The sequence below is a fragment of the Emydura macquarii genome, unplaced genomic scaffold, assembly GCF_026122565.2.
Source record: "Emydura macquarii macquarii isolate MOO-44397 ecotype Brisbane River unplaced genomic scaffold, CSIRO-AGI_Emac_v2 contig_3530, whole genome shotgun sequence".
In the NCBI taxonomy this organism is placed as follows: Eukaryota; Metazoa; Chordata; order Testudines; family Chelidae; genus Emydura; species Emydura macquarii.
In genome coordinates this window covers 2,420,480-2,441,654 of record NW_027133667.1, presented here as the reverse complement: position 1 = coordinate 2,441,654, position 21,175 = coordinate 2,420,480, and the positions used below count along the sequence as shown (strand labels likewise).

The 21,175-nt window shown below is 39.1% G+C and overlaps 1 protein-coding gene across 1 annotated transcript in view; it reads left to right on the top strand.

Moving 5' to 3' along the window:
* Positions 1-2,507: 2,507 nt before the first annotated feature.
* Positions 2,508-21,175, top strand: part of MYBPC1 (myosin binding protein C1) — a 61,838-nt gene continuing 43,170 nt past the window's right edge. Inside the window, exons 1-8 of the mRNA XM_067536112.1 lie at positions 2,508-2,541; positions 2,924-2,962; positions 4,279-4,314; positions 6,549-6,653; positions 7,324-7,472; positions 7,880-7,997; positions 9,582-9,633; positions 12,417-12,473. Of these exons, the coding sequence (XP_067392213.1) occupies positions 2,508-2,541; positions 2,924-2,962; positions 4,279-4,314; positions 6,549-6,653; positions 7,324-7,472; positions 7,880-7,997; positions 9,582-9,633; positions 12,417-12,473 (590 nt within the window). The remainder of the gene's footprint in view (positions 2,542-2,923; positions 2,963-4,278; positions 4,315-6,548; positions 6,654-7,323; positions 7,473-7,879; positions 7,998-9,581; positions 9,634-12,416; positions 12,474-21,175) is intronic.

Below are 21,175 nucleotides of genomic sequence, written 5' to 3'. Positions count from 1 at the left end.
TAAATATAAGCCTGTATAGAAATTTACCAAACATGTAGAGTGAGCTATTTTATTTGCTCCAGATGGTTTAATCTTATCTAGTTTTTGTCATGCAGCAGATTGTTAAATATATTCCATTAAAATTGTACTTTCAGAGAAAAAGGAGCATGAAAGAATTATCATAACCCTACCACCAGGGCTGATACTCTTTGGATCTTTGTTATCTTTTAAATAGATGGCTTTGCTAACATAGACTAGACCATCAATTTCTCATGGAACATAAATAGATCATTGTTGTGAAATCGTTCCTCATGTTTATTTAATAAGCAGTTCATATTTTTATCCTGTGTCTCCATTGGAAACCTGAAATGTAAGGAGTGATGGATTGATACAGTTATTTAATTCCATTAGTCAAAGAAGTCCCACTGACATTTACTATTTTACTATCCTTTCCATCCTTTCAATAGCAGCTTCACTTGTCTACTCATATTAATATTCTTGAATGTACATATGGGTAATTGGTATTAACATTTTGCTTGGAAAAGAAAAAGGTTGCATTGGTGAAAAATGAAATCACTAGCTTTCAAACCAAATAACTCCTTTCTGTTCTTTTAGTTCCTCAAGTCTTTCAAAAGATCACTTCTGTCATGATGTGACCATCATCCCTCATCAGATAACATGCACCACATCAAACATATTGTGCTGGTTGAGCTAAATTGATATTTTTCAAGCCAGAAGAGAATTTTCGTCTTTCCCTCTTCAGAGTCTGCATTAACCACAATGATAACATTATTGACAAAAAGAGGAGAAAGCATACTTTATAGTTTTTATAGAACATGGAATCTGATTTGCACTAGAATTGCTTGTCCCTTCCAATTATGGATCAGTTAGCACAATATTTGTATTTTAATACATTTGTCATTTTTATCCTGACTGTGTCTCCATTGGAAATCAGCATCTGCAACCTTTATTGAAGCCAATGAAAGTTGCAGGTGCTTAAAACATCTAAGGATTTGTCCTACAGAGCATATAATTGAATCTTTTCCTATAAATAAGAAGACATCTTCCAAGGACCAAAAAGGTCTGTGTTGTATTCATTTTTTGGTTGGGAAATAATTTTACCCTATAAGAAAGGGCCTACACATTTTATATTCAACATCCTTTCCCAAAATGATTTTTTTTTAATTTTGATAAATTATAAGCAATTCATAAGTGAAATATTATGACTAAGCTTCTGAATGCAATTTATCAACCTTTAGATTTCTCACCGGTGGCTAGAGGTTTACAGAAATGGACACAACCTATGTTTAAAAAAAAGATTAATTGCACCATAAGCTTGAGATAGATTTGAATAAGGATAATTACATTTGACCCAGGAAAAGTGAAAAATAAAGAAATTAGAATTTTGAGGCCAAAATCAAAAGAATAAATTCAGACTTTTTTGGTGCTTTCTTTAAACATTAATTTTCACAATACATGTATTTTGCATACTATAAGAGACTTGATCTTGCAAACCTTTGCTCATGACAGTAGCCTTCATTGATTTCACTGGGACTAATAATTTGAGTAGAGATTACTCACAAGAGTAGAGCTTTGCAACATAAGGTCACAGATGTCTTCATTAAGCAACATTGTTTTTCAAATATTTTCTTCATAGTGATGAATGATTACAATTTTATTCTTGAGTCCTGGGCTGAAATGAAACATTTTTTTTTCCCTTCAAAAATGTGCATCTTTTTCTAAATTGGCCTAATATAACAACCTGTTTCCTAGTCTTTAGGAACTACTATAAATGGTTTTATGGTAAATAGTAAATGATTACTCACCACAGCACATTTTATTTAACTTTATGGGTATGTCTGTATATCCTGAAGTCATAACTATATCTAGTTTGTTCTAGCCTTTCAACAGGTACACAGGTAAAAGTTATATTTTTCTACTAAAACTCATTTAAAACACTAATACTAATGGTTTATTTTCACCAGAGACTGAGAGCTCTGCGTGGGTTCTATTCAATAGCTAAAGTTCAAATACAGTTATTAGCTAACAAAAATACTGTACTGTTGTAGAAAGTGCCTTCTATCTTGCCACTAGGGTCTCCTAACAATCATGAATATTGTCTCTAGCCCTTCATATCAACTTTTTAATGGCACTTTCACAGTTTTCCAGGCTTTTGTTACTGTTGTTCAATCATGGCATAGTATATGGGTTAATTTTTTAAAATAACGGTACAATTGCTAAAATAGATTAGAATTCATAGGAAATGAAGTATTAAAACCAAAGTGTCCATTATTCAGTGATTATAAAATGAACACCAAGTGAACTGATAATGATTTAATACTTGAAGTGTTACCTGTATATGGAAAAAAATGAATTGCTTAATCCCATCATTTTGGATTAATCTTCTAATGCAGGAATTACTAACTATATGTACAGTGATTTTTTTTTAAAAATTGTGATATGTCTTGCGTGTCTGAAATGGTTTAGTTATGTTGAATGTATATGTGGTACGCATTTTACTTGCAGACATGAACATCAGCGAAATGACATCCTCTTCAGAAGGTCAGATATGTGGTTGACCTTGATTTCATTTTTTTGTTCCTTTGTATTTACTGTGAATTACATCTCTAACAAACAGAATCATCTACAAAACTCATATAAATCCATATTTTAATAATAGATCACAGTTCACATCCTATTATTTTAATTTATTTATTTATTTTACTTGCCTGGAGCATTAAGGTTTACCATTTCAGCTACTGAATTACTCAACGCTTTATTCATCAGTTTGATGTTTCCATTATGAGTGTTTCCAACTATCATGATTTCCCCTGCTCCCCTTTTTTTTTTTTGCAGGTTTCACATTTTCGCTTGTACTAAAAAGGATAATCTACAGTGCTCTCTTTTCCCTTGTATAGTTTTTTATTCATATTTCTTTTTACAGATGAAGATGACACCGCTTCAGTTAATATTCTACAAGCAGGTTAGGATTATTACTGTGCTTTTTCCTTCCTCCTTAGAAAATACTAGGTCCCAATTCTGAAGTTGGTACTCAAGCATAATTTGCATCAACACAGGAAGTTCTTCACATGCTTTAAGTGAAATTCACCTCTGTGCAGTGGGCCAGTACAAGACTTTTACAGCACTGAAATCCTACTTGAATCTTTTTTAAGAGCTTAAGTGAGACTTCACTGCTTTATAGCAAGTGAGATGCTCAGCTGCTCTGAAAGTCAGGCTCTGTATGCCATTCATACAGATGAACACAGACTGCATTTTTAAGGTTAAACCTGAACCCAAATTTCAGAATTATAATTAAACAACCCTTTATGATTTAAAACTAGTTTTCTCCACATGGTTGGATGTTACCTTACCTGGGCTGTTTACTGATGCCACAGTCAGTCAGAAGGCAGGTGGCTTGAATTTTTCAATGCTGACCACCAGTCAGCTGACAAATAAAAGGAAAAGAAAAGCAGCTGTAAAAGACGCTGCTTAAGGACCTAGTGTCACCAGCTTCGGGATGTTGCTGAAACCTCATCCTGCCCAGACACATGCTTTCCAACCATGTTTTATGTTCATTTGTTTTAAAGCGTGCAAACTCTTAGTGGAACACAATAATGGAATGCCTAATGATGCACGTCAACTTGTTGGAGTAAAAAAATGCTTAGAGGTTTTTTTTAGTTCCCTTAAGAATTGTCAACTTTTACACAAACCCCCTGACAACAAAATATTACAGCGGCCAAATCTTCAGCTGAAATCAGTGGAGTTACAGTGATTTATACTAGCTGAGGATCTGGCTCTTAATTCTAAAAATGAAACTACTATTTTAACCACCCCTAACAAGAACCCTCAAAATTTCATGTTCATTATTTCTCTGGATTTTTTTCAACATGAGTCACTATATTGCTAAACTTCAAGATACTGTCCTTTAGGATGAATAATGGACTAAAATATTTTCAGGTACTTTGAACTACCCAGAATTTTGAGGAAAGTATTGGTATTGTTGCATCCTTCTAAAATGTAAGCATTTGGAAAGGAAATCTTGCACAGAGATGCACTCTATGTTAATTAAGTCTTTCTGTGTTGAATACAGAAAAAGAAGAAAGATAACTGAGGTTTAGACTCAGTTATGCACTTTTCATATTCCTGTATTCAGACAGCTCCACATAATTATGGTTCTAAATTTCTGTTCTACCCCTCCTACTTGTGTAGAGTCAACATTTTTAAAGGACCAGTAAATTTTAACGTCAATTACACTGGGATCTCTGAACTGGGATCATCCAGATTACTCTTTCCTTTCAGATGGGAGTACTCAGTCAGCAGAGAGAAAAGATTCAGGTGAGACCTCCTGGAAAAAAAAATAGAAACATTCCAACTCTAACATAGTGCAATAACTATTAATTTTTTTTATTTCCTGGCACTAATTTACCTTTATTTTATATTACAGTCATTCATATGCCATTAAATCTTAACTTTTCTGTTGATTTTAAATGTCAAAGAAAAGAGATTACTTGGGGAAATCTACTTGGAAACTTAGAAATAGACATCTCTCTTAAATGAAATGTGGCACTTCAACTCTGGTTATTTACCTGAAATAGCTGAAATCTGAAAGTCTTTTGAATCAAAACCAAACACATGACTTTGTGATCTTCCTCCATATAGAAATTCATTGATAATTTTTTTTTTCAGAATCACATTGTGATTTATTAGGATTGTAGCTGGTGGCACACTAAAAATTCCAGTATCAGACACTGCCATATAAAGAATTTGCACTAGTGACCATTTCCCACTTGTATTTATGTTGTTTTTGTATGTGTACCAGTATACTATATATAAAGCATATAGATAGATACATCTTTCCCTATACATTTGTTTGAGTATGTGCATGTGTATATGTGTGTTTATATGTAAGCAATAACACAACTACATGTGCAGTGAAACTGGCTACTCCCGCACGTTGAGTGCAGTAAGAGACAAAACTAAAAGCCTAGTTATTTTAATCATCCAAGAAGTGGAATTATTTAATATTTCTGTACCTCCTGAAATGTGTTGTAGCTTTTAATAAAAAACAAACATTTGATTACCTTTTTCCATAGTTGGCTAATGAGCTCTGACCAATGCAGTTATGTTACATATCAGTGCAAGGTTAACTTTCACCTGCCAGTATGATTCCTTCAGTAATGCTTTATACAGTGTAAAAACAGTGTAAAGTACAGTGTAAAAACCATGCTGACATCTGATATGTGATCTTTTACATCAGGTACTGTACATGAAAAGCAACTCTTTATATCTACAACAAGGCATAACAAGATATGAAATATTATGCAATTTGATGTACCTGTTTGTTAATTGTAAGACCAGAGACCGAGAGCCATTGAACACGCTGACCCAAAACACAGGGTCACGTTTTTTCCATTCAAGAACAACTAGGAGGCATTTCTGATCCAAAGGGAGCAAAGGGGGTGGTCTGTTGTGGGGATAGACCAGTGTGCTTGGAGTTCTGCACAGATTGTACTTGCTACATCCACTTCCCCCACTCTGCGCTGGTCCAGACTCCTCAGTCTAAAGGAGATTATAGATCATTCTTACAGCACACTTCTAACGCAGAATATGGGACACATGTTTTACCATGTCTGTAGGAGGAGAGCCTGTGGCCCATAAATGATTTTCTTTACTGCCCTTCATGGGGTTTTCAATTTGGACTCCCCCCCAGGGCTCTGCAGGAGTTGTCAGAAAAAGGAGATATTCTGGAGAACCTGTACATTCATCCTTCCTCACCCTGGCTGCCCACTTTTGGCTCAAAGCTCTCATTGACTTCAACAGGAGAAGGATCTGTACCTGAGGGTGTGACTTAATCATTTGTGTCTGGCTAGTTATTTACCTATAAACATCACTCTATGCGCAGGGCTGGCTTTAGGATTTCCTGGACCCAAACTCTCAGGAGGGTACGTGTGGGTGGTGGCTGGCGGGGAGGGGAGGGTGTTGGTAATCAGGCTATGAGTTGCTCAGCTGTCTGTCTCACTGGTTCTATCACTGAAGAGAGAGATTGAGATCGAACAGCAAGTTTCTTCCCATCACTGTCTCGCTGGCAAAGGGGAAATATTAGGTTGCAGGAGTTGCTGAGCGAGTGCAGGATTGAGGGAGACTCACAAAAATCAAGCACCAAGTGGTCACACTTATCTTGCTTGTGCTTAAGACTGGCTGGCTGCACTTTTGGGCCTTTGATCTGTGGTTTCTGTTCCTACAAAGCAAAGAGCCACACTTTCATGGACTATACCGATAAAGCGCTGCTGGCTGAACATTGGTGTCGTTCAAATTGTGCAAGACACTTATACCATCCATCTGCCCTAGTTCTCTTTCCCAAGTAGTTCCGTTTTCCATCATCACAAAGGTGATATTTCTGTAAGAGCCGTAGAGCATTGAACAGCCCCATCTCTGACAATGGATGTCACTGGGAGTAAAGGAATGGAAGACTTACATACCATTGAGGATGTCTAAAGAAAGGAAGTAACAGAGTTAAAGAGTAAACCATGCTCAGACAAATGATATTTCCCCCTCTCTCTGCATATTAGTATGGTCTCTTGGAGATGGAACTGCAGAAGAACCAGAGAAGCTTGAGAATTCCCAGAGATCCACTTTATTTATTGAAAAACCTCAGAGTGGTTCAGTGAATGTCGGTAAGTGCCTACAAACAAGCTAAATATGGGGGTCTTATGATACAGATAAAGTGGGAAAAGAGGTCCAGTTCACATAACATTTAAATTCTAGCCTCAGGCACATGCAACTCCCATTAGTTTCAATGGGAACCACACACTCCTCTTTGAAGATTTCATAGGTAGGCCAAATTCAGAAAATATTCCAGTGGTTAATACAAGAGCAAATTTAGCTCTAATAATTTACTTAAGGTGAAAGATGGAAGTTGTGGTCACTCAGAGGGGATAGATAATCACTGTGCTACTGTTAGCTGTACAATAGCTGACAGAGCTTCAAAGATAGTTCATATGCTCTTAAATTTTCTCAGTCTCTAACTAGAAGAAAGGATTTTGTGGGAATCTATTTGGAGCATAAATAAAACTAGGAATGGAAAGACTAGGAACTAGACATGGTCCTCTCTGAAGACCAACAATACTGCTCCTCCAGGCAGCCCCTCAGGGTTGCTATGCAACCTCACTGTCAAGTCCCTTTCTAACAGTATGTCTACACTGCATTGTAAACCCAGGCTTAGACTCAGATTTAAGCCCAAACCCCTCTACCCTCCACACAAATCTTTCTGTAAAAGAAACTTGTACAAATGAGACAGGCAACCACATGTTCGCTAAAGACTGAATTTATTTTTCTTTTTTAAAGGGCAAAATATTACATTTATAGCCAAAGTGGAAGCCAAAGATCTTCTTCGAAAGCCAACCGTGAAGTGGTTCAAAGGAAAATGGATGGACCTGGCCAGTAAAGCTGGCAAACACCTTCAGCTGAAGGAGACATTTGAGCGTCATAGCAAGGTATGCTTCTGTTTCTCTTTTTTAAAGAGACAAAGCCTGAAACCTTAAAAAAAACAGTCTTAACCAGTCATTCATATAAAGACAGAGGGTCTTGTGGTTCAGGTATTAAATAGAGAGTGGGTTCAATTTCTGGCTCCACCAGAGATTTCCGTAAAATGTTGTATCCGGTGAGGATCTGCTGTGTCATGTCCCCTGGCATAAAACAGGAGCTCCTATGAATCATAACTTTGAAAGGGGTCTCCAAGTCACAGTTCCTTTCAAGAGCCCCTCCTAGGGCAACACAACTATGCATCACTCTTGACACAGGCTGAGAGAGTAAACTCTCCCTCTAGGCCATAGCTTTTAACTTCATCTTTGTAGAAATGTATCCTAAACTAAAATTATTATTCTTTGTATTTGAATTTCAGGTTTATACATTTGAGATGCAAATCATTAAAGCTAAGGAAAACTACGGAGGGAACTACCGGTGTGAAGTAACATACAAGGATAAGTTTGATAGCTGCTCTTTTGATCTTGAAGTCCATGGTAAGAGTCCCCTTTTGTCCATTTATAGATCTTTTTTTCTCTTTTTACACCAAATATGAGATAACTGTATTCTGAGGGCCACAGTAAAGGAAGGTTTAATGTTAACCTTTTTAACACAATGCCTCCTGAGTAACTGTGATTTATTTTTAGAATGAAATGTATGGTAGAGGAGGCAGCTGGCAAGCATGGGTCTGAGCCAGAGCCCATAGAGGTCAATAGAAAGATTCCTATTGAATTTAGATCAGGCCTCTGCTGAACAAAAAGAATGCCAGTCATAAGTCTGTCGAGAGAGGCCACAAGAGAGAGATTATGTACGTGGTTACATCCGAGAGAGATTCTGATATGGAATAGGCCTGATTTTCCATCCTCTGTAATCATCTTACACCTGTGCAGAAAGTGTCAAATGGTACCTAGTCAATGGTAGCTTTTTACATCAACTTTGCCCATGCATAAACGACTCTACCGTGCAATGGAGATTCAGGCCCAAATTAGTTGTCGACTTATGCATGATAAAGGCTCTCTTCCAGCAAACATTTACCCACGTGCTTATCTTTACTCATGGGACTTCTCACAGGAATAAAGTTAAGTACATGCATATTTGCAGGATTGGGCCAAAGAGAGAGGAAGTTCAGTGAGCAAACAAGAACAAATAATCTTGTCTGCACCATAAAGGTACTGTTCAACCTTACAATCTGACCTGCAAAAGGTCACCTGGTCCTGTAATTTTAGCTGCTAGACTGGTCCAGGCAAGCTTCCCCAATACCCAGAGGTCAGCGGCACTCTAAGCAACCTAGCTGAGTGTTCATCCTAGCAAAACAAGCCTACTAAATTACCAAGGTCATCAGCCTGGTCTTCAGCCAGGAAAGCAGGCCACAGTTAAGGGAATGTCCAGCAGCTGACTGCCAATTGATGAGACAGTCCTAGGTGTCTGCATGCATTCGTTAGGCTGCTAGGCAAAGAACCAATCTATCCGCATCTATAAACTTTCTATAGGACAGAGTTGTTTCAGCTGTTTGGCTGTAATTCAAATACCTAATTCATTCAGGGGGAAATTCATCCTTGTGCCAGGGCCCATCACTTATATCACAAACTCTCCAGATAACGTTTATGTGGTGCAGGGGTCTTGTGCTGGCCCTTGATACAGGGATGAATTTCCCCCAGAATCTCCCCTTCTCAGTCAGGCCAAGCTCTTGTATCTTTCTTGCTGACCTCCCAGCTGGAGAAGGACTACTAATGATTGTTTAGGACCCTCATATGGTTATTCTTTTATTCTGTAAAATGCTGGCAGGAGTGAATTTACTTTGAAAACTGGAAGATGTGAGTGAGGGGAAAAGAGAGACACAAGGTGTGAGTGGGTGGGGAGGGAATGTGAGAGAAACATGACATACTTTAATCTTGTATGCAGAAATATATCATGTAGTTTAGAGAAATGTACTAAAAAAACTACCTCTGCACTGATAAGACTTGCACTTGGTAGATCTTGATGCCAGAAAGGCACATACTTGGTGGTCACTTAGCATGAAACTGAACTAATTTTAAGCACCAAGGTAAAAATATTTCTTTAACTTTTTTTTTCTTTCATAGAATCTTCTCAGGCTACTCCATCTATTGACATCCGATCTGCTTTCAAAAGAAGGTAACGTCAAGTGGTGACCCTGTGAAGTTACTCAATAATAGACGCTGATAGCATACAATCATCCTATACCATCTCTCCTAGCCAAGCATATCAAGTGTTATAAAAAGGTGGTGTTATAAATAGGGATGAAAGAAGTAGGATGTTAGGTAATTGAAAGTGGGTGGGATGAAGTAGGCTTATATCAGAAACTGCATATATAGTATAATAGACTTTAAAATGAGAGTCGAATGTAATTGCTATAAGTGGAAGTGTTGATGGAGTTAATCATACAGTAAGCATAGCAAAAGCTAAATAATGTTACAGGATTGCATTTATGAAATTCCTTTTTTTTTTCTTTTTTTTTTTAAAAAGAGATCAAAGCTTATATACCATTTCCTTTAAATAACTCCAGAGTAGAGCTGGGCAAATAACCAATTTTGGTTCGCTGGCAGATTAAAAAAAAATTAGAAAAAAATATTTGGTCCTGGTGAAACAATCAAAAAAATTTCCCCAAATTTTGGTGAATTAAAGAAATAAATTTTGTTTGACCGAAAATCTACCATTCAAACTGAAATGTTTTGTTTCTTGTTTCTTTTTAAAGAGCTAGATTCACATAATGACTAGAGGAAGAAGGAGGAGGGGCCCACCTTTTACTAATTAGCCCAGTGCTTAGGGCACTGACTTGGGATGTGGGAGACCTGGATTCAGTTTACTCCTCTGTCTGATGTAGAGCAGGGTTTAGTACTTGGGTCTCTCACCCTTCTAGGTGAGTGCCACCATCACCTTCTCTACCTTCAGCCATTTTGTGAATCTAGCCGCATTTTTTTTCTGGCCGAAACTATTTGGTGAATTCATGTCAAATTTGCAAATAGTTTCAGGTTGACCAGAACTGTATTTTTAGGTGAATAAACTATTCATCTGAAAAACTTCACCTAGCTCTAATTCAGACTTAAATAACTATACCAATTACTAACATTTATGTAGCAACTAGTGTGTGAAGATTCCAAAGACACTGTTTTTGCAAACAGTGTCTTCTGAGGTAGAAGATAGTAGCCTATAAATATCATATACCAATACTACACAATAGTTCAGGGCAGAAAATGAAAAATGTGTATTAGCTCTCTCACCTTGTCTCTCTCATTCATTTAAAAATAGACAGGAACTTTACATAGGCAGAAAATAATTACAAAAATGGGATTTAGCCAGCACATTGCGAACAAAGACTGTTTGTTTAGCAGAAAGCAGATGGGTAACATCATAGATGTAGAAAACATCCAAACACTTTAAAATATATATTGACACTTGAGATCATTACTTCATAAGACAGAAGATGTGTTTTAAACTCTTTTAATGTAAGTTTCCCAACACATTTTCCACCTCATCTTTAAGATGCCATTAAAGATTATCTTTCTTTACAAGATTTTTTAATTTTGTATTTCGTGAATCATTAAAATATCCTACTGTATGGTCCCTGATGGTTACCAGCTATGATATGACAGTGACTGTGGGCTCAGTCCTGCACTCATTGAAATCAATGGCAAAATTCCAGTTGACTTCAATGCGACAGGATTATTTTATAGTAAAAAGAAAAATGTATGTCAAATTCATCTTTATAATAAAATTAAAATATATGCATTCCAGAAGTCTTACTACACAGCATTATATCTTAAATCTTCTTGCACATGATTGGGATTTGAGATAAAATAGCCATTAAAACCTGTGTTTTGATGTAATCTTTACACTTTCTAAATCTGCACACATTTTTTTTTTACCAGAACAGAAATATAAATATTGGGAACATACTTTGTGGACAGAAAACCAGTGTCATTTGTTAACTTAAACAAATAAGCAAATATCCTTTATAATTGTAACTAAGCAATAACTTATTTTATTAAATGATGAGTTATTAAGGTAAATGCATGCTCAGAAATGTGTTAATTTCAAGGTGTATTCTTTCCTAGGAGCAAAGTTTTAATCATTGTACTATGGCTCAGCAGCAACTACACTGCCAACAGAAAAATACTTCTGAAAACTTTAAGGGAATACTGTATGCAAACTCTTACGGTGAAATCCAAGCACTATTGAGTTAACTGCCATTAACTTCAATAGTGCCAGGATTTCACCCCAATGTTTACTGTCATCACCCCAACAACAGAGCATTTTCTTCGGTCTATGTATATTGTAATAAAGTTTTCTTGCTTAAGAAGACCTTCTAGAAGGAACTACATCTTTAAAAAGGGCTACAATCCCATCTTAAAATTGTACGATGTATTGTTTTTCTTTTTCTGTCTGACTTCTCCCTTTACTGACACACAGAGATTAAACTTAAGTGTAATGCTTTGCTAGCTGGTATTTGACACAGCTATGCATTGTTAAATGCAGCATACTCAACAATGCAAATCTTTGTTTTATATTTATAACAGAGATCAGCACAAGCCCTTTGTTTTTTTACACAGATATATTACTCAAACCCAAAAACAAAGCCCTTTGTGTTGACTGGCTTAAGTGAATTTGTGTTCTAAAATATAACACAAATCTTGGCAAATTAATGTATGCAATCTACAAAAATGTGTCTTAAAAGTATAACGGCAAGCAATGCAAACCTTTGTGTTTATTTTTCACAAGTGCTTGTTATGGAACCATAACTTGCGTGGAAACGAATACAAGTTTGTGTTGATTTTATACCATTATTTGTGTGCCTAGTCAGTATTGCATATACAGGACATCTAGAGTGTTTGCAATGTGTGTTGTCCAAGTCTCTCTGTATTAAACAAAGATTTGATCTTTTTTTTTATTAATAACAGTGGTGAAGGACAAGAGGATGCAGGAGAACTTGACTTTAGTGGTCTCCTGAAACGTAGGTGAGAACCAAGTGATGAAGTGAGCAGGTGTGGATTGGTACTCAATAGGTTCATATACAGAAAGAGTCAGGTTTAGCATTAATCATTTCTCAAGAATTTTATGATCTTACTTTCTTCTGATATTCCTAACTTTTAATTCTTAGAGTATGAAATACAAAAGTTCAACTAATTGTATCATGTAAACATTGTAGGCAGGAAAGAAACACTCAGATTTGAGTGTGTCAAAGATTTTAGGTTGTGGTGCACTTTCTTAATGGAACAAATCAATAGTATTTAGTCTACATGCTATTTATTTTATGTTTGGATAGGGTTTTTCCCCTATTCAGGGATGAGCAGGTCGGAAAATTGAGACTGGTGTGAAAGTGAGAAACTACAGGGGGTAAGCTGGCCCTTTTGGGCATACTTTAAATTAACTTTAGCAAATATCCTGAGATTACATACAATGCTTTCAAAAATGTAGGCATTTATATTATTTCCATGGGGTTTTCTGGCTCAACATGTGCAAATGAAGAAAGATGGGTATTTGTTTTTTAGATGAGCACTGATTCTTTTGCTCTTCCCTTCTCCATGCCCCAGCTAGGGAATGCAGTAAAATTATTATTTATTGAGCATTGTTATTTATTGTGCTCTTTCATCATGTGACCAAAAAGCAAGGAACAGGTTGTTCAAGGAACAGGCCGGTATATTATTGAGACCGTGAGATCTTAAGTAAAACTTGATGCCTTCTTACAAAATTAGGAAAAATTAGCTTTCAGATGATATGCAGCATAACTTTGCAGTTCTAATATCCAAAGAGGAGCTCACATCAAACCGTTCATACATTCACATCAAATCTTCAGGTATATGAACAACAAGTGTTCAATGTTAGTACATTTAATTTTCCGCCATGTGATGGCAGCTACAAAAATTAGGCATCTGCTCCTCAAGACCCCATTTAAAGTCTGGATGCTCTTAGGACTGTTACATCCCTTTAGGATTCTAGATCTTGGACCCAGTTTTGTTCTTGGACATAGTCTAGTGCAACTTCCCCTGAGGTCAATGAGAGAGGAGTATGCATAACTGAAGGGAGAATCTGGCCCTTCATCTCTGCTAGCACTCACCTCTGACTGGGAAAAAAAAGTGCCACTAAATACACTAAAGATTGTGAAGTTCTTAGATGGCATGATAACGGGGACCATATAAATAACTTAGATATCTAAATATCTAAACTTTGTCCTACAAGAAAAATAAAAATACCTGATGGAACCAAGGGCAGTTTCTAAGCTAACCAGTGGCAGAGCTTCCATGGGACCAACCATCAGTATATAGTAGAAGCAGGATGTGAAAGAATTGTTTGAATTGATTCATATCCACCAGGTCTCCATTTTTTATCCTTTCCTCATTCCTAACTAGGATCTTCAATTTGACATGTGTTCATTTAACTATCCTACTGAAACAGTAACATGACAGTTATGATTGACTTTGTGGGTTTTTTCATACTAATATATGGATTGCATGTGAGGAGGTTTCATTGTTTTTGTGATAATATGAAATTGTGACTTCACTTCACTAACATAAATAATTCATTTTTTTATTCCATAAAAATATATATCCATAGAAACACAATATAACTCTTGTGTGGTTAATGGGGAAACCAAACCAACCTGTTTTTAAATATTTTAACAAGATAAAATTATTCTAAGTGTTTTGCCTCTACATTTGAGCTGCTGAAATTCAATACGTAAGTACCTGAAATATATGTTAACAAAAGTCTAAATGCACAGAGTCTGAATACTGCTTTTTTTTTTTTTTAATTTTGTGCAGCTCTCATAGGAAGTCAAACCAGTAAGTCATCTTAATGACATACTGGTGAGCTGGTATGTCTTATCACAGCAATGGGTCGATAGGGCCGTGAATTTCCAAAAGGCACAAGGTCTCCAAGAGACTCAAACATTTATCCTTTTTTAAAAATACATTTTTCAACAAAATGTACATATCTTGGGGAAAATTTTGGATGAGATTGTGGTCTAGATAATTTACAATGGATCTGTCTGGAAAATAATAAATGTTGTTTGCCCACTATCCACAGGTACGAATATTATAGTCTCAGGAAAAAAATGTGTTTGTTCAAAGTGTCAAAATTTGTTCACTAGTTATGCAAGGTGAATAGGAGGCTGGAATTGTTTTAATTAGCTGAAAATTGGGACATGCTGATCATCATTCTCAACCACTGCCTGATTTTAACGGGGCACATCATCATCTTGGTTCATGTGGATGTGTGCATATGTAACTCTCCTTAGCATTCATAGGAGTTGCACAGCTAATGACCAGCACATCGAGATGAGAATTCTACCCCTTAGTGTGTTTTAGCTTTCACATATGTTTGCAAGCTGGTTTTGACCTGACCACATGCAGAAGGAATCTCATTGAAACATCACTGTTTGCAGTAAGTAATCAGTCTCCATAAATAGTAAGCACAAAACAAAAATTAAAGACATAAAATATTGTACAATGCCATTCTTTATATTATCTTATGAGTAATACCACACACCATAAACATTTTGAATCATTTTTAGTTATTTCTTAATAATATCACTTAACTACTATAAAAGCTTGTAAACCTTATGGATTATACAATGGTATGGTATATACTATTCCATATTCATTGCCCCAACCCGGTTAGACTTCTCAGAGATCCCATTATTTCCTCTGTCCTGTTACCATAAGGCAATAAAGATTGAAGTTTCTTTTATTTTTTCATACATTTGTGTTCCTGCTCTGTTGCCAGAAGTGCTGATTCCACCAGAACCTATCAGAGTTAATCAGGGCAACCCTGGAAAAGAAGGGTCAAGACCTTTACTCCTTTCTCCCCTATGCCCCTAAATTATACTAGCAGCTTTCTTTTTTTGAAGTAACCAGTGGATCTCATCACAATTATGATCTTGTCCAGGCTACCCCCATTATCCGTGCCTTTAACGCTTGCCAGTTAAATAGTTAACTAGCTTCTTTTTAATCAGCTGACTCTTAGTTCAAATATGGACTTTGAAGCTGACTACAATAAATATGGCACTCTAGCTTGTTTAATATGAAATCTGGTAAGCTTGAACAAACAGAATTAACTCTAGAGATCTAAAAAAATGCTTCCCGTTACTAATGATCAGGGTAAGTACAGAGGCCAACTTTGCATATTTGTGTCAGGAGTATAGGTGTCAGTGGAATCCCATAATACTTAGCCTTGTACCAAATTTAAGGGTCAGTGCAAGAGTCAGGAGCCAAGGGTCAGAACCAGAGTCAAAAGTCAGGAATCGGAGTAGAGGGTCAAAGCCGAGTGACCTGGAGTGAGGAAATGCAGGGGCAAGGCTGGGGCTATGGCAGGTGCAGGGCTGAAAACAAGCAGGGGCAGGAGCTAATGCAGCAGTAGCCAAATGCTTTGAGCAGACATTAGGCTAATGCTGCTGCTGTGCTTAAGAGTGCACCTGTTGATGGTTCTGGCCAATCAGGTGATTCTGCTAGAAGCCAACTGTGATTCAGCTATGAGTCCTCTGTTGCTCACGAAGGAAGTTGAATTAACTGGTCCTAGGCTTAGCTGCGAGCTCTAATGCGTGACAGCCCCCCTTTGAAGGGTTCTTTCTAGGGGCTCCTGAATCCAGGTTTTCAGGATGGGACTAGTGAAAAGTTCACAACATATTTGCTGCATGGATATTCTCCTCTGGTTCCCAGGATGGGTCTTCCAGACCAGAACCTTCCCAAAAACCAGGTATTAGACTTTCCCTGAGACTTGCCTGGAGTCAGGGATTTTTTCGAACCACATACTCGTCTTGCCCTTTGATGGATATGGATGTGGGTGGAGGATTGGAGATGGCAAGAAAGAAATTCTCTTTGCATGTTTTGAGAAGGGAGTCATGGAACATGGGATGAATCTTCAATGACTTGGTAAACTGTAGCTTGAAAGCCACCAGGTTGATCTGTTCCACGATTGTGAAGGGACCTATATATCAATGATCCAGATTAGCTGAGGGGGAGGGCACCCAGACCTTGTGTCCTGTGGCAACACTGGGAATGTTTGGATGGCCCTGGCTGGCATGGCATTTCTAGGCTTCCTTCACAGTGTTTAGGTGTTCTTTGAGCTCTTGTTGAATCTGATGTAGATGGGTGACCAGCTTCACTGCTGTGGATACCAGGGAGTCCATGGGCATGCCTGGATGAAAGCAAGGATGAAATCAGTAATTGGCATAAAATGGGCTTTGCTGAGTGTAGGTGTGAATGGAATTGTTATAAGCAAACTCTGCATGTGGTAACAAGGGAACCCAGTCATACTGGTGGTAATTTCAGAAGCAGTAAAATTGTTTTTCCAAGATCTGGTTAACCCGTTCTGTCTGACTATTGATGCGAGGGTGATGTGAGGTGATGTGAGGGTGATTCCACACCAAGAAGCTTGAAGAACACATGCCAAAAACAGGAGATAAATTGTGGAGTTCGATCTTACACAACACCAGAGAGCAAACAATGAAATCAGAAGACATTTTCTGAAATCTGGAGAAACAAGCTGTTTCTTGGGTGGTCAAGGTAAGGACGGGAAGGAATGAAATGCTCCATCTTGGTTAGAAGATCAATCACAACCAATATCACTGTGCAACCATGACAGTGAGGTAATTCTGCTATGAAGAACGGTGATGCAGAGGACCAGGGTTGTGGCAGAATGGGCAAGAGCTGGAAGAGTTTGAGTGGCTTGGAGCGTAGATTCTTGGTCCAGGAGCAAAGAGTGCAGGAGTTAATTTAATTCTGGACATCAGTGCATAGACCTGGCCACCAGAAGCTTCATGAAATCAGATTCAGTGTTTTAGCTTGGCCAAAGTGATTGATGAGTGGTGTGTCATGGCAATTTTACAATTAAGAAGCTGTGTTTCTTTCTGGAGCATAGATCTGTTCCTTGACACAGACTGTCCCATCCCTCAGTTGAAATTCTGAGCCGGGTGGGGAAATGGTGTGAGTCATGAGGCAAGAAAGACTGGCTGAAGGACATCAGGCTACTGTCCACCATACAACTAATTAAATTAGATGGTTTAAGGACTATGGAAGGGGGTTCTGAGTCAATTTTGAGGTATTCATCTTTGTGGGATAGGGCATCTGCCTTCCCATTTCTTAAACCTGGGCAGTCGGTCACCATGAAGTTGAACCTGGAAAAGAATAGGAACCAGCAAATCTGACGTTGGCTAAGGTACCTGGCCATGGTGGAGGAATTCCACTTTCTTGAGGTCCATGTAAGTTTCCAAACGAGATACTAAGCTCCTTCCCAGAGATGGTGCCATTCCCTGAAGGCTATTTTGATTACTAGTAGTTCCTCATCCCAGATATTGTAGTTCCTTGCTGCTGGGGTTAGTTTATAGGAATAGAAAGCACGGGGGTGAAGTTGATTATGGGGGCCCATTTGCTGGGATAGTTTGTGTTCAGTGGCAAAGTTGGATGCGTTGGCTTCTACTATAAATGACCAGGGGAAGTCGGAGTGAACCAGGTTGAGTGCCGTGGTAAAAGCCCTCTTCAGGTGGTCAAAGATGAGTTTGGCCTTTGGAGACCAGATGAACTGAGCTCCTTTCCGGAAGAGTGCCATCAGCAGAGCTACCAGAAAAGTTTCAAATGAACTGCTGGTAAAGGTTGGCGAAGCCTAGGCACTGCTGTACCTCTCATGTGTCCTTTGGGTTTGTCCAGTTAGAGATCGTGGCTACCTGGCAGGGATCCGCAGTTAGTTCCCCACGGAAAATAGTATTACTTAGGACTCGATCATATTCTGATCAAATTCACACTTCTCTAATTTTGCATAGCGATGATTCAGGCGAAGCCTTTCCAGGACGTGGCACGCATGTTGATCATGAAGAGTCTGGTCTTCAGAAAAGATGAGGCTATCACTGAGGTATATCACAAGAAACTGATCCAGCATTTCCATGTAGATATCATTGATAAACTGTTGAAAGGTCACTGGGGCATTGCACAGTCTGAAGGGCATCACCAGGTATTCAGGTGACCATACTGGGTGGGAAAGGCAGCATTCTACTCATCCCCTTCCAAAATCTGAACCAGGTTATAGGCTCCATGCAGGTCTAGATTGGTAAAGACCCTGGCAGAGTGAAGCCGCTCAAAGAATTTATTGGTAAATTACAGGGAGTACCGATTCTGGGTGGTTATTTTACTCAACACCCAGTTGTCCACACAGTACCAAAGAGAGCCATCTTTCTTGGCCACAAAAAAGATCGGATGTAGAAGGGCAGATGAATCCTTTGTCCAAGTTCTCTCAGAGATAGACTCTGAGTGTCTGTAGTTCTGGATCAGCAAGAGAATGGATACACTCAAAGGAAGCTTCAATCTCTGGGCTGAAGGTTTACAGGACAATCACAGTATCAATGAGAAGGCAGGATATCGATCTTCTTGTTGAAAATGTCTGAAGTCCTGGTATTTGGTCGGTATCCCCAAGGCTGCTAAGGAGGCAGTTGGGGCCACCTGTGTCCCCCTGTTCCAGAGTGCTTGGGGGTGGGGTGGATTCACTCAGAATCACTCTAGGGAAAAACTCTAACCCACAACTGGGCTCTGGAAAGCAGGGCTGCTGGCAGTTCAGGGAATCAAAATGCACCATGCTTGATCCCCCAAGGATGTGTGGATCATGTGTCACAAGCCATGTGATGCCAAGAATGATTGGAAAGTGTGGAAAATGGACTGGACCACACCAAACTGGAAAGACTTATGATGACCGTGAAGGGTAGTGACCTCCAAAGGTGCGGTTTCTTGTGTGATTGGGCCTGAAGATAGGAGAGAGCTGTTGATGGTCTCTATACAGTGACGGTCTTATGCAGTGACAAAACCTTGTGATTTATGGAAGATTCTAGGTACATATTACTGGAGGCATTAGAAAGCACCAGTGGTTCCAGGCTGCTCTCTGTCTTCAGGAGGTGTGATAGACAAGAGTGGGAGCTGAAAGTGTGTGGGGCTTTGATTAGATACCATGAAGGTACCCAAGGACAACTGTGGGTACCATGAATGGGAGCAAAAGGGATGTGCCCAGATCCCTCTACCGGGGCAGAAACCTGGCATTTTCTCGACGAAGAAATGGATCATCCCTTTGCTATACAACAACTCAAGGCAATGTGTCTTGGTCTTCCACAGTAGAGGCATAGACCCGCTGCCCCATGTTGATCTTTCTCTGCATCAGAGAGATGGTGTCAGGCTGTGTCCAGCTGCATGAGCTCAGGCTGCAGGGTAGGTGTGAAAGGTTTTCTGACCAATGTCAGGGAGCCACCTTTTCCTGTTGGTATTCCCACAGGCAGTCGTCTATCTTAATGTGAAAAGGGCATCCAAGTCAGTCGGAGTTTGCCCCCATGCAAGCCTGCCTTTGATCTTCTTGTTCAGATGGAGCTGGAAATGGTAGTGATGTGCAGCTTTGTTCCACACAGTGTCTGTCACCAGGTGCCAAAACTCCATGGCATAGTTGCTGACTGGTTGGCGTCCCTGTCTCATGGCCTGGAGCACAGGATGTGCTGTGCATGTTTGATTTGGGTCATCAGAAATTACTTCCATGGCTTGGACAGAATTCTTGAATTGATCCAAGAGAGGGCTCGATTTCTCCTATAATGGAGAAGCCCAGCCCTGCACCTCCCTGGCCAGAAACTGATGAGCCCCACCCTGGACCAGTCCATGGGGCAAATTTGCAGACATAATAGAAACAGGAGCCGATAGTGGTTCAGGAAGCCATAGAACTTTCCATGGTCTCCATCAAACTTGCCTGGTAGAGGAACCTTCAGTTCTTTAAGGTCCTGGCGCAAGGCGTGAGTATGTAAGAGGATGTTCTGCTCCTGCAGAGAGCTAATCTGGGTTTGTAAATTCTGCAGGGCATGTACCAATCCCAGAAAGGGGATGTTAGTTTCTGTGGGATCCATCTTGGAAGAGGAAGCTACTCCTCTTTTTGGTTTTGGGCTTTGCAAACTGTCAGAGACTGGAACGTGGGTGGTTGTGCCTAGTGGTTGGAGCAGGAGTCAGTAGCCAGGAATAGGAGCTCAGGGTAAGAGCAAGAGCCAGAGCTGGAGTCAGAGGCAGGAATTGGAGCTGAGAGTCAGAGCCGGGTTACCTGGAGTGAGGCAAAGGAGGAGCAGGGCTGTGGCCAAGCCAGGGGCAGGAGCTAACACAGCTGTGGGCGAATGCTTTGAGCAGCCATTGCCCTAATGCTGCATCTATGTTTAAGAGCACACCTGTTGGTTCCTTCAGCCACTTGGGCAGTCTTGCCAATCAGGTGATTCTGCTGTAAGCCAACTGTGATTCAGCTAGAAGTCCTCCGTTGCTCACCAGTGAGGTGATCCCATGCTCATCTGCAAACACTAATTCCTGACAACAGGTGTACCATTGTGTCTTCACAGACTCCTGTTGATTTCAATGAGGTTCCACTACCAGAAACAATTGCAGAATTGGGGTCTACATTCAAAGAATGTCTCTTTTTTAATAACTATAGAATTTATGCGCTAGACTCTGATCTCAATTATGTTGGTGTAAATCATAAGAGACTTCACTGAAGCCAGTGAAGTTACACCAGCATGAGAAACTGGTTTTTGTGAGATCAGATTCAGCCCTTAGGATACTATTGTACATTCAAATGTTTTTTTCCTCATGCGCAAATGTAAAAATTCTCAAAGACTGATGATACTTAGACGTCCCAAACAAGAACCTGGGATCCAAACTCCCGCTGC